The following is a 13,281-nucleotide window of genomic DNA, read 5'->3' as shown; positions in this document are numbered from 1 at the left end:
AAGGAAAGGAAAGGAAAGGAAAGGAAAGGAAAGGAAAGGAAAGGAAAGGAAAGGAAAGGAAAGGAAAGGAAAGGAAAGGAAAGGAAAGGAAAGGAACTTAAGCAGATTGTCTATTAAGACAACTAAAGATTCAGGACTGGGTACAGATGAGAGATTAAATGTTTGTCCTTGCTCCCACACTGTTCTAAGACTTACCAACTCCTTCCTATAAGGGCCCCCTTCTTCCACCTTTGTGTCCCTTATCCCCATCTAAAGTTACCAGGGTGCACCTTTAAAATATAAGCCAGATCATATCACTATTTGCTCAAAGTCCCCCCACAGCTCCACTCCATTAATAGTAAAATTCAAAATCCTTACAATGGTTTATAAATCCCTTCATGATCTGCTACTCCCAGTGGCCTTCTCTCCAGGCTAAGCGCCTATGAGTCTTCTCTCTTCCTCTTCCTCTTCGCCCCACAGTGGCCTCTTTGTTATTCCTTGACTATAACAGGCTTGCTTCTTCCCACTCAGAGGCACTTGTCATTGCTGTTTTCTCTCTGCCTTGAAGACTCCTAGTTAGCTAACTAGCCCCACATGGCTAACTCATTTGCTTGCTTTAAGAATGTTCAAGGGGTAACTGTTTAAAAAGAAATGTACTCACATTACCTTACTTTTGTAACTGTAACCCCCTTGCTCATCACCTTAACAATAAATTTTAAAAAAGAATGTTCAAATCCCACACTCTAGTTGACTTCATCCTCCTGTAGGAGGGTGCTAGCCACACACTCATTGTGGTACTCTGATCTCATTTGCTACTTTTTTCCTAGACAATTTTTTACCTTTAGCCTGTGACATAATTCACTTATGTTTATTGTTTGTTTCTCTCTTATCTACTGGTAAACTATAATCACCACAAAGGCTGAGATCTGATTCACTGAAGTATTTCAAGCCTAAAAGATGGCCTGCAAAAAGTTGGCAGAACTGTTCACAATAGCTAGGATATGGAAACAACCCAGATGCCCCATCACAGATGAATGGATCCAAAAATTGTGGAATATTATACAGCCATTAGAAATGACAAAATAATGGCATTTGCAGGGAAATGGATGGAGCTAGAAGGAATCATGTTGAGCGAGGTAAGCCAAGAGCGAAGAGACAAACGGTACATGGTCTCCCTGATAAGTGGATGCTAAATCCAAAATGTTAGGTCATATGACAAAATTAACAGGACTTAAGAAACAAAGAACTCCCACTCATCTGGTCGAACCACTACTAAATATCCCCATGCTGCTGATCACATGTATGGTGTATATGTGTATACCGTTATATGTTATAGACCGTGATAGACAATTTGCTCCAGGAAAGTTAGAATGAACTTGTGACTTTAAAGGAGCATCATTATTCTACAATACTGTGAAATTTGGGAAATTATGTAATCACTTAATCACAATTAAAAAAAAAAAGAATCTCGGGGAAGGTAGGGAGGGAAGGGATGGTAGGGGGAAAACAATGGAGGGGGTAACAATGCTCAATAGAAAGTGTACTCATTACCTTGCTCATGTAACTGTAACCCTCTAGTATCCTTACAATAAAAAAATTTTTTAAAAAGTTGGCAGAAACACCAATTAGCTGAATTAATGAACTTTTACAAAGGTGTGAAAGAGAATGAAAACCAAAACCAAAATAAAAGTTACTATGCATCAGCTTGCACCCTGCTCATTTCTTCTAATATTTCTTAATTTGGAAATGGTCTCACAATCCAACCAGATGTTAATGCAAAAAAGCCTGGAAACCATTATAAACCTCAGTTTATGGGGCTGGAAAGGTGGCTCAGTGGTAGAGCGCTTGCCTTGCATGCATGAGGCCCTGGGTTCGATTCCTCAGCACCACTTACGCAAAAAGAAAAAAGCTGGAAGTGGCGCTGTGGCTCAAGTGGTAGAGTGTTAGCCTTGAGCTGAAGAGCTGAGGGACAGCGCCCAGGCCCAGAGTTTAGGCCCCACTACCGGACCCCCCCACAAAAAAATCTCAGTTTATCACCAAAAGCTGTGGAAGTACCTGTTATCTCTAGAGCACAATCTCTGTTTTCTACTCCCATTGCACTAGATCAAATTTTTTTCCTCCCTAGATAGTGAAGTTTACAACTGAGCTTTGGTGGTTTCATTTAACAAGAACTACCAGCATTAGATAGTATGAATGACTATGACCTGCAGGAAAAAGCAAAATAAGGGAATGAATTTACCTACACTTTCTTTCCTACTATTTGGTCTAGCCCAAATATTTCTGTTTTGAAGACTTTCCCAGTTCCTTCAGGCAAAGTACACATTCTCTGTACTTAACTCCATTCAAAGACTTATTATAGGAATTGTTTTTTTCCTGTATCAGATGCCCCAGTGGACAGAAGTCTAGTCCTGGCACCAAAAATTGTGTGAACAGATGAACACTTTTGTCTAGAATTGGAAAGTTATAAAAAAAAAAAGTTAAGTCTGGAGAAAAATAAGCCTGCCCAAAAGAATATTGTATATATAACAACCAAGAGATTAAATAATTAAATGGGAAGTATTATACAGCATATTACCAGCCTACTCTAATTCCATCCTCCCAAAAGACATTCAACGGAACCAAACAATAGAGTCATTAGTGTTCACCCCTCAGCTGAACTCTGAAAACCTTGGCCATGGAAAGATCTTCTGAGTGAAGCAAAATGCAAGCCCTCATACCTAGACCTAAAGCATCTGCAACTTTCAAGAAGCCTGTACATAAATACACATATAAACATACAAGAACAATATAAAATTTGTAAGGGTCTTATATAAAGAAAGTCACTCAAATATGCAGAATTCAACATATTAAATTCAAATAGAGTTTTAATTTTTCTAATAAAATTTTACATTGCATAGGATGAACTATTGAAAAAACTATAAAGAGCCTAGAAAGCAATATTTATAATAAGCAGATACATTTCTGTACTTAAGGGAAAATGTAAAAATATTCAAAACAACAGTTACTTCATATATATTCCAATGTAAAATAAATAGCTTACTATATGTTAAGTGGCTTAGTCACTTATAATTTGGCAAGTTTATGACCAACCAAAGAAATGTTAGTCATGGCTCTGTAATTTTTCTAGGCCACAGACCCCTCTAACATGCCATTAAATCCTGTAAGTCCTGTCCTACAGAAAAACATACATGTAGCAATTTTAATGCATCATGGAGATCTTTACCGTCTATTATGGACTTTCTAGAGATCCAAATAACCCATCTGTAGAACTGTTGCTCTAATGACCAGAAATAGCAAATACATAAGATGACACAGAAGAGATAAGCTGTTAATAACTCGAACTTTTTTTCCTGTCATCAAGGAAATTGAGAAATGTTCAATTTGAAAACTTTATTCACTGAGTTTTATCAAACGCTATAGATCTAAGTTATGCCAAACTGCATACACATGCCTTATGAAATAAATCTTAAGTTTTTTAAAATAAGATATTAGGAAAATAACTAACATTTATTGAGCATTCCTTATGATCACATATTGTCCTAAATATTTTAAACATATTCATATGTAATAAAAATGTCATATTGTGATCCTTGCTTCACAAAGCAGTTAAGGCACAAAAAAAGAATAGAGAGAATCAAGGAACCATGACACAAACAGAAATTTGTAAGTGTAAGAAGCAAGAAACTCTGATCTACAAGTAAGGGTCTGCTGTACAAAAATCTCTTCAGTTCTATAAAGCAAGAACATTTTGTCAAACTCCAGAATAGGAATGACAATCTTGATCTTTTTCCACATCCTGACAAGATAATCCTTACAAAAACCACACTCAGGAATATACTGCTACCAGAAATGGGAACACAAAATGTTCAAAAGGAATGCAATACTAAAGGATTTAAGATTTCAAGAATAACCCATGTCAGTTTTATAAAACATCGATCAGTGATAAATCATGCTTTGTAAAAATTAGCCACTTAGTTATTGAAAGTTTAAACAGGATCCTTTTTTCTACAAAAGAAATTCACGTTTCCCAACCTCAAATGTTTCATCTAAAACTCAAGCCTCCTTTTTATCATCCTGGCACTATGCCTCTTCCCTTCCACAAGCACACAAGTAGATAACCTTACAGGTTCAACAAGTTTGATTCAATCCCAATTACTAGGCATGGCACCCTTGTCATTTCAATAACTGGGGAGGCTTAGGCAGAAAGATCAAGAAGACAACACAGGCAAAGTTAGTGAGACTCTATCTCAAAAACAAAATATAAACAAAAGGGTTTAGGGCATGGTTGCCTAATATGTAAAAGGCTGTGAGTTCGATCCCAAGTACACAAAAAATAAATCCCAGCAATTGAAAAAAAATTCTAACTCCTATACTATGCCCTCAGCAATGTAGTATACAGTAAGTGGATGTGTTGGATATATGTTATTTAACATTTTGTAGCACCTGTAACACTACATTATAAATTATTATGATAGCACCAAAATAATACAATGAAGCTTGGCACTAGTGGTTCATCCTATAGTCCTAGCCATGAAGGAGGGTGAGATCTGTGGATCATAGCTGGAAATTGGGCAGAGGAGTCCAAGAGACTCTTACCTCCAATTAACCATCAAAAAGTGGAGCTAGAAATGGAGCAGTAGCTAGAGGGCAGCCAAGAGCAAATAGGCCAAGCAAGAGAATGAGGCCCTGAGTTCAAGCACCAGTGTACGCACAAACAAATGAAACACAATAAAATCATGATTTTATCTTTAATTTACTATAATTTACTATTTTGTTAGCTCAAAAGAGAAAAGAAGTAAATCACTAATTTTTCTGGATCACTTTATACAGCTATCGGTAATATATGATAATCACAAAAATTTATCTGAGGACATTCCTTTTTAAAAGACTGATGTTCTTAAGACTGCATAGTTTCTTGTAACTTTCTTTGAAATATTTGAGACATTAAAATCAGAGAACAAGCCGGGCGCTGGTGGCTCACGCCTGTAATCCTAGCTACTCAGGAGGCTGAGATCTGAGGATCACAGTTCAAAGCCAGCCCAGGCAGGAGAGACCATGAGACTCCTATCTCCAATAAACCACCAGAAAACCAGAAGTGGCGTTGTAGCTCAAGTGGTAGAGTGCTTGCCTTGAGCTGAAGAGCTGAGGGATAGCGCCCAGGCCCAGAGTTCAAGTCCCACGACCGACCAAAAAAAAAAAAAATCAGAGAACAGAGCTCAGAAGTTGATACATAATTCTACCAACTCATAAAATGGACATAAATATACAATCATGGGTTTCATGGCTAGCCTGGGCAAAAAAGGTAGTAAGATATCATCTCAATGAATAAGCCAGGCATGGTGGCTTGAGCTTGTGATCTCAGCTACTCAGGAGGCAAAGATAGATGAATTACAATCTTGGGCTAGTCTTGGGCAAAAACATGAGACCCTACCAAAAAAGAAGCTGGGGGATGGTTTCCTGAGTGGTGGAGTACATACTCAACCATCTTGAGGGTATGATTTCAAATATCTCTACTGCCAAAATACAAAATCAAATCAGAAGCTTTTTTTTTCTTCACATGGCATTAACTTTTTGAATTAGATATGAGAAAATCAATTCCATTAAACTGCTGCTGCTTTAATAGTAATGTTCCAAGTCACTAAGGACAACAACCAAGAAACAACAACAACAAAAATTCCTATAGTATTTAATTCACAAACTGAACCAACTGCTCTTAATTTATTGAGCTGCTAAAATATCTCACTGCTATCATACACAATTTAAAACTGTGTATACTACACTGAGCTTCATGGAAGTCAAAACCAATTAAAAGTTAGTCTTTAAAAGACAAGTATATGAAATATACAAGCACAAAAATCCACACTAAAATATTCCCTAATATTAAGCAGTATTTTTAAGTATAACTTACACTTGCTGATTATCAACATAGTAAAATGCACAAGGTTTTTGTGACCTTATCAAAACTCAGAATGTCATCTCTTCATCTTATAAGGCTGCCAAATGCACCAGATCCTTTCATTTGCTTTATTCTATATTCATACCCTAAATGGGAATTAAACCTGTTGCAAGTAATGGCCACATTTCATTCATCACAAGAAAATAAAAATCATAGAAGTAGCATACGAGAATGACAGGAAGAACAGCTTTGGTAATGTCCTTAGAAAAGCAAACACGAGTGTACATTGACACAAAACAATCCAGGAATCAAGTTAAGTAATTCCATTCCCACTTACCTGATGAGCTCTCAGTAAACACTGTTAATGTTTGTCCTCCAACACTTTGCAAGACAAATGGATGTTCTCTAGGAGCACTGACAGAAGCCGGTTTCCCTCCAATATCATGAATATTTGCAAGATCCTCATTCAGAGTAAATGATACCTAATAGACACATTAACCAGACCTTACTACAATAGATACTTATATTCCAAGGATCTGTACAAAAAATTTTAATTATAAATTAATACTTTTTAAATTTGTGTAGCATTTTCTAGTGTATCAAACATCTTTTAAAACTTCATCGAAAAATCCTTAGTAGTCATAAATTATAAAAAATCTATTCCTATGTGCCAGAATGATGGGGCTCATCTAAAACAAAAATGAATTTTTTTTTCCTATGGCTGATGAGGTCAATAACCTTTACATCCTAATACCTCACAAAGGGCTTAGCACAAGAAAGAAAACATTATTTGCTAATAGAGTAAATATTTTAAGAACATTTAAGGAGTGGATTATACTGGAGACAGGTAAAAAAAAGTGGGGCATTTGCTTTAAAAAGCTTAAACATAAAAAGAAGATATATTATTAGTCTTAACTATTACATGAGTACATGGTACTGTTTTTGTGTTTCAATATTTGAACTTGCTTGCTAGGCAGTTGCTCTACTGATAAGCCAGGCCTCCAGTCCTTTGTCTCGTTGTTATTTTTAAGATAGGGTCCCACTTCCTGTCTGGGTGATGCAGGAATCACAATTCACCTATATTAGGCTATTCATCTGGCTGGGAAGACAAGACACATGTGCCAACATGCCTAGCTTTCTTCTATTGAGATGAAATCTCAAGGACTTTTATCTGCCTATAACCTCAATCCACCCAACCTCAGCCTCTGATGTAGCTGAGAAATAAGCATAAGCACTACATTAAGCTATCATGTGAGAAAGGGTCTCCTGAACTTTCTATCTGGGCTCCCCTCAAATTATAATACTCAGCCGGGCGCTGTCCTAGCTACTCAGGAGGCTGAGATCTGAGGATCGTGGTTCAAAGCCAGCCGGGGCAGGAGAGACCTTGAGACTCCTATCTCCAATAAACCACCAGAAAACCGGAAGTGGCGCTGTAGCTCAAGTGGTAGAGCACTCGCCTTGAGCTGAAGAGCTGAGGGACAGCGCCCAGGCCCAGAGTTCAAGCCCCACGACCGACAAAAAAAAAAAAAAAATATATATATATATATAATACTCCCAATAGTCATCTGGGATTGTCTCAAACTGCAATACTACCAATAATTGTTACTTAGTTACTCCAAAGTAACTAAGACAGGTGTGACTCACTGGCATGGTAGATATACCTAAATATGTAAAAGAATAGCTCAACTATAAGGTTTTGAAAAAAAGACCACAGGTGTTCTTCCCAAATGATTTTCACTATATCATAGATCTGAAAATAATAAATCTTACATTAAATAAATGAACATAAACTTATTGATCTCCTAATATATAAGAAGATCATAAATATTTATGAACAATTAGTACTTATAGTGTGATAAGTACTATATACATTGTGGATTAAAATTTTAGATTAAAAATCTAAAGCCTTAAAAATTCCAAAATCAAATGCCTTTGCCACACTGAAGTAATGCTGAAATATTACTGAAGTCATACTCATTTCAGAGTGCTGAGAAAAGGTTAGGTCAATGAAGAAAAAAGTTGAGCATGAACAACCAGAAAAGAATCCATTCATGTTTAAATACAATCTTACATTTTAAATAAATTTCCATAAAAATCATCTTACCTCAGTTCTTCCTTGAGTCCTGAAAGAGAAGAAAATATTTAATATTATTCAGATTTCATACTGTTTTAATATGAGTTTAAAGCCAAAAGAAATGATTTTAGTTCATATTTGATTAATATATTTACAGACTAACTCTTAAGTTTATCTCTGACTCTCCCCAACTATTTGTAATCCTATAAGAAAAAAATATAATGCCACATTAAACCCACTGTCATATAACACTATTATAGTTTGCCCTAATTATATTTTGACCAAATAATGAGCTTATTATAATTCTAATCTTTATTTCTTCAGCAAAAGGCAGGTTTATTTAAAACCTGATCTAAATAGTACTTCAGCAAATTTTACATCTTGTCTATCTAAAGAGGTTTTATTTATCTACTGAAATCTTAAAGATCAAGATAAAGAATGAGTGACCACATTTGGCTGGACAGAAGAAGCAAAATCAGTTAGAATAGGGTTGGAAGTGTAGTTAAGTGGTAAAGTACATGCTTACCATGTGCAAGGCTCTATGTTTAAGCCCCAGTGCCAATAAAGAAACAACAAACAAGCACCAAAACCCAAAACATGATAGGGAATAGTGGGAGATGAACTAAAAACGAGAAGATAGTAAATATTGCAGTGTAAAGCATGAACTTTGTTATTTAAGCAATGAAGATCCGCAGACACTATTTGAACTAAAGAATAATAAGCAAGATACCCAGCAAACATGCCTGGAAAATACCCACAGGACTAAATATACAAAGAAAGAACTAGACATATGAAGACCAGTTTGAAAACTATTTCTCCATAATACCCAGCAGTTACAACCTGCCTTCATTCAGTCACTCAGTCATTTGCTCTGTCATTATTAGTCTACTATACATTCATTAAGCAATGTGTTAGAAGGATGTAATAAATGAGTACAGATCCTTATACTAAAAGGTCCCAAGCTAAAGGAAATAGGTCAAATCCATAAATAACTACAAACAAGGTAGTTTATATCTTGTCAAAATTTAGGACAAAGGTACAACATATCGTCAAGGAAATAGAGACTAGAAAGTCAGGGAAAAAAGGATTAGGGCAATGAGGCCAACAAAATGGGAGCAACCCAGGTTAAGAGAAATACCAGAAATGAGAAACCATCTATATATCAAGCTCACACCAGAAACACAGCCTAGGGCCAAACTTGCCTTGCCTTCCCTCCTCTCCTCTCTTTCCTTCCCCTTCCCTCCCCAGCTCTTCCTTTTGTACCCCCTCTCCCTCTCATTTTTGAGACAGGTTCTCATTATGTAGCATTAGCTAACCTCAAATTTTCCATCTTCCATCTCAGCCTCCCAAGTGCTGAGATTACAAGTATGTATCACCATGCCATCAGTAAAGGGTCTTTTAGACCAGCCTAAAGAGTTGAGATTCTTAAAACAATTTCACAGTCTTCCACTGCATATTAAAGTGTAATGTCAATCCTTTTTGTTAGGAAAGTATTTAGAAAAATATACCTAACACTTCATACAATAATGAGTTTCTAGCTTCATTACAAAACTAGAATCTAATATCTAATACCTCATTCAACTTGATGTCAATCCCCTAGACATGTTTCAGTCAGGCACTGCATTCACTACAGTCCATTCCCTATCATTCCTGACGTTGGCTTCTTGAGACAATTAATTTAGCTGCCTTTAAAACAGAGATGCATGGACAATGCAAAGGCAAATCACAGAATATATTCCTATAAAACCCACAGAAAAAGAACGGTGTAAAGCAGGCTATAATGGAATGCAAGGAAGAGGTGCACAGCGGGCATTAAGCTGTTAGAACTGACAGAAGAGGAAGTGACTGGAAGTGGATAGCAAAGTAAAAAGGATGAAGCAAAGATCATGTTGACATTTTCAGTCTGGAAAACTAAAAAACCACCCAGATGTAATTAGGGAGCACAGGAGGAAAGGATAACTTCATTTTCACATACATATAATTAGAAAAGAACCTTGGCTGTAATGGTAAGAGATTGATGAGCTCTAGATGAGTTAATTTTATGAAATGAAAGCTAATCCTCTAAGACTTACAATTTTAAAGGATGACATATATTTCATTATCTTGTGTTTGACTATATTAATTGCACATGACCTTTACATTACAACTATAATATATCCTTACATGAAGACTTATGGTCAAAATAAGAAACATTAACAAATGTATCTTCCAAAATATCTGCAAAAATCAGAGGCTGGGAAAGTGGCTCAGTGGTAGAGTGCTTGCCTCCCATGTATGAAAACACCGGAAGTGGCACTGTGGCTCAAGTGGTAGAGTGCTAGCCTTGAGCTGAAGAGCTGAGGGACAGTGTCCAGGCCTAGATTTCTAGCTCCATGACTGACCAAAATCAAAAACAAAAACATAAACAAAATATCTGCAAAAATCAATGAGGTAAGAACTTGGGCTATTCTTCACTAAGTTTTTCATATTGCTATGCATTTTCTTCTTCACTACTGAATCCATTTCTCAATACCTCACAGCTACTTCTTCAATCTGCCACTTCAAAGCAAATAACTTACTAATCATTTGTCTTTCCTCACTTTTAAATACTTCTTGGATATGAAAAAGAGGCACAAATTTTTTATTGACACTGTCAACAAAATGCCATCAGCAAGTGATGGCATCCACATAGAGGACAACCTAAAACAGACTAGACTGCTGGACCACACATGCTAGACCCCTATTGAGGAGATGGAATGAAAAACTGTGGAGAAAGCAAGTTTAAGTTCAGTAGAGGAGTATTAAGTCCAAATAGGGTGATGAGGCCATTCACACATGGTATAGAGTAGGCAAGGACTGAACAAATACAATCACAGGGAAACAAACATATATTAACAATTACAGAAATAGGTCTTTCATTTTCATAAAAGAAATAAAAATATGAAAAGGGAGAAAATTGACATATCCTATAGCATTAGATAGGAACCAGAGAGTGGTATGAATTCATGATGAATGTGTAAATAAAAGTGTGTCTGTGTGTGTCTGTGTGTGTGTGTGTGTGTGTGTGTGTTCCCCAGCTCCACTCACTGAAGACCTGGGAATAGCACTGAACACTTGGAATATTCAAACTTTAGTTTCTGATTACTCTACAAGAAACAATGGCTCCTTGAAGAAAATGGCTAATAGGGCTAAGGCAGTTATATATAAAAAGTGCTCCAATAGGTCACTGGGCTGATACAACTTAAGATGGTAATTTCCATAGCTATCCCATAAACTGGTAAATTCATCTTAAGAATAGTTATACCACATATCTTCTAGTCTTAAAAATATATGAAGATGGATTGCCCCGAGTCTTCTAAGTTTCAAATGTTGTATGTTCCTCAAAGAACACTGACTAAAGTAGTTCCCCTATCATGCCTCAGCTCAGTCCATAGACAGAACTTATCTATTTGCAGCACTGAGAACTGAACATATTGTGTGCACTGTGAGTTAACTGGGAAAGGAGAGACTTGGATCATCTTCCCACTTCACTCTAAACAACAAGCAGCTATTAATGGAGCCTTCTGTTTACAGCCACAGGAATTTGATGACTCATATTTTGCTGAAAATCAACTAAAATCCTGATAACATGGTCACACACACTGCTAAGACATTCCTCACCCATCCTACACATGTTTAATAGTGAACTAAGTAATTCAGCAACACAAAAAAACCTAAGTCAACTAGGAATGTAAACTAGGCAGCCTGGAGAATATAGCCAGGAGACCTACTAGGCAGCAAGCTGTTTTTAAGTCTTTCCATATATTTTCAGGGTACTATTTAATATAAATGTGTTCTTATCACAGAATAACAGAATGTGGATCAAAGTCTTTAACTCTCATTTCCCATGTGGAGATGGGATTATTCTTTTTCTATTTCTCTCTATCTTATCTTCTTATATTAATATAAACCTTTGCCAAAATTTCACTTTATGAGATTCTCCTTACTGAAATGCTTTTCCTGTGTGGATGTCAAGGGCCAGCGGTTTCCTCTAGGAAGAGGAGGGAACTCCCTCTTCCATTATCCAATAACAAATTGGTGAACCAGCCAGGGAATGAGTCTCACGAAATATAAAAAGCATTTAGCTTTGGAACTTTTCTTTTTCCAAATCAGTTAACAAAAATAGCTTTCTATCTTCTCTCCCAGACTTTTCCAAAAGTAACTCAAAGCTAAAAAGTTATGAAAAATAGGTCATATGAGTATCTCATATACAATTAAATGAGTATCTCATTTAATTAGATTTCTAATTCTTAGCAATTAAATCTATCCCATCATGATGCATCAATCCTTGTTGGCTATCAGGGTTCTATTTTTGCAAAGAATAATAGCATTTAATCTAATGCTAGATATAGCCAAAGAAACTAATGAAAATTTTGTTCTCTACAGCTCAATGTAGTGTATAGTGTATCAGATTCTAAACTTAATGCCTTAGAGAAAAGATAAAGAACTGGAGATTGTTTAGCAAGGAAATTAAGGTCCTTGATTTTAAACACACTCCAGTAATCAGATGGTTTTAATTTGCAGGAAGGTCCCCAGAACACTAGGGTCTCTACAAAAGGCATAGATCTCCCAACAAAAGGTAAAATTAATTAGATCATATTATAACTCCAGGCAGTGGGGTGGGGTTGTGGGGGAAGGAGGAAAGGCCTTCTTAAAATCAGGGCTACTACATTGCAACAAGTTGTTATGGTCGGTCGTGGGGCTTGAACTCTGGGCCTGGGCGCTGTCCCTGCGCTCTTCAGCTCAAGGCAGCGCTCTACCGCTGGAGCCACAGCGCCACTTCTGGTTTTCTAGTGGATTATTGGAGATAAGAGTCTCACAGGTCCTGTACTGGCTTTGAACCCCGATCAGCCTCCTGAGTAGCTAGGATTACATGTGTGAGCCACCGGCTCCCGGCTTCCATGAGACTCTTATTTCCAATAAACTCCTCAGAAAAAGCTGGAAGTGGTGCTGCGGCTCAAACTGTAGAGTGCTAGTCTTGAGCCAAAGAAGCTCAGGGACAGTGCTCAGGCCCTGAGTTTAAGTCCCAGGACACACACACACACACACACACACACACGCACGCACACACACACACACGCACGCACACACACGCATGCACACGCACGCACACACGCACATTTAGGGCCTCCTCAGAGAAACAACTAAAACTTATCTGGGAATGACTGGATTCTACAGGACTTGCATTACTGCCTTTAAGGTAAGGTAAGGTAAGGGGCAACCTAGGGCCTGAATATCTGGAGTAAACTGGAGAACAATAAAAAGCCTCTCAATCTAAAAGGATTACAGGTAGCCCTGGAAATTCCAGATTTAG

At 37.0% G+C, this 13,281-nt stretch overlaps 1 protein-coding gene across 1 annotated transcript in view; it reads right to left on the bottom strand.

The window, feature by feature from the left end:
- The window catches only part of Gtf2f2 (general transcription factor IIF, polypeptide 2, 30kDa), a 138,616-nt gene that overhangs the window by 112,061 nt on the left and 13,274 nt on the right, over positions 1 to 13,281 (bottom strand). Inside the window, exons 3-4 of the mRNA XM_013011950.1 lie at positions 7,980 to 7,998; positions 6,213 to 6,357 (exon numbers count right to left, since the gene is read on the bottom strand). Coding sequence (XP_012867404.1) covers positions 6,213 to 6,357; positions 7,980 to 7,998 — 164 coding nt within the window. The remainder of the gene's footprint in view (positions 1 to 6,212; positions 6,358 to 7,979; positions 7,999 to 13,281) is intronic.

Source organism: Dipodomys ordii, unplaced genomic scaffold, assembly GCF_000151885.1.
Source record: "Dipodomys ordii isolate 6190 unplaced genomic scaffold, Dord_2.0 Scaffold1, whole genome shotgun sequence".
Classification (NCBI taxonomy): domain Eukaryota; kingdom Metazoa; phylum Chordata; class Mammalia; order Rodentia; family Heteromyidae; genus Dipodomys; species Dipodomys ordii.
The sequence above is the reverse complement of the archived record's forward strand: the minus strand, read 5'-3'. Positions and strand labels throughout refer to the sequence as shown.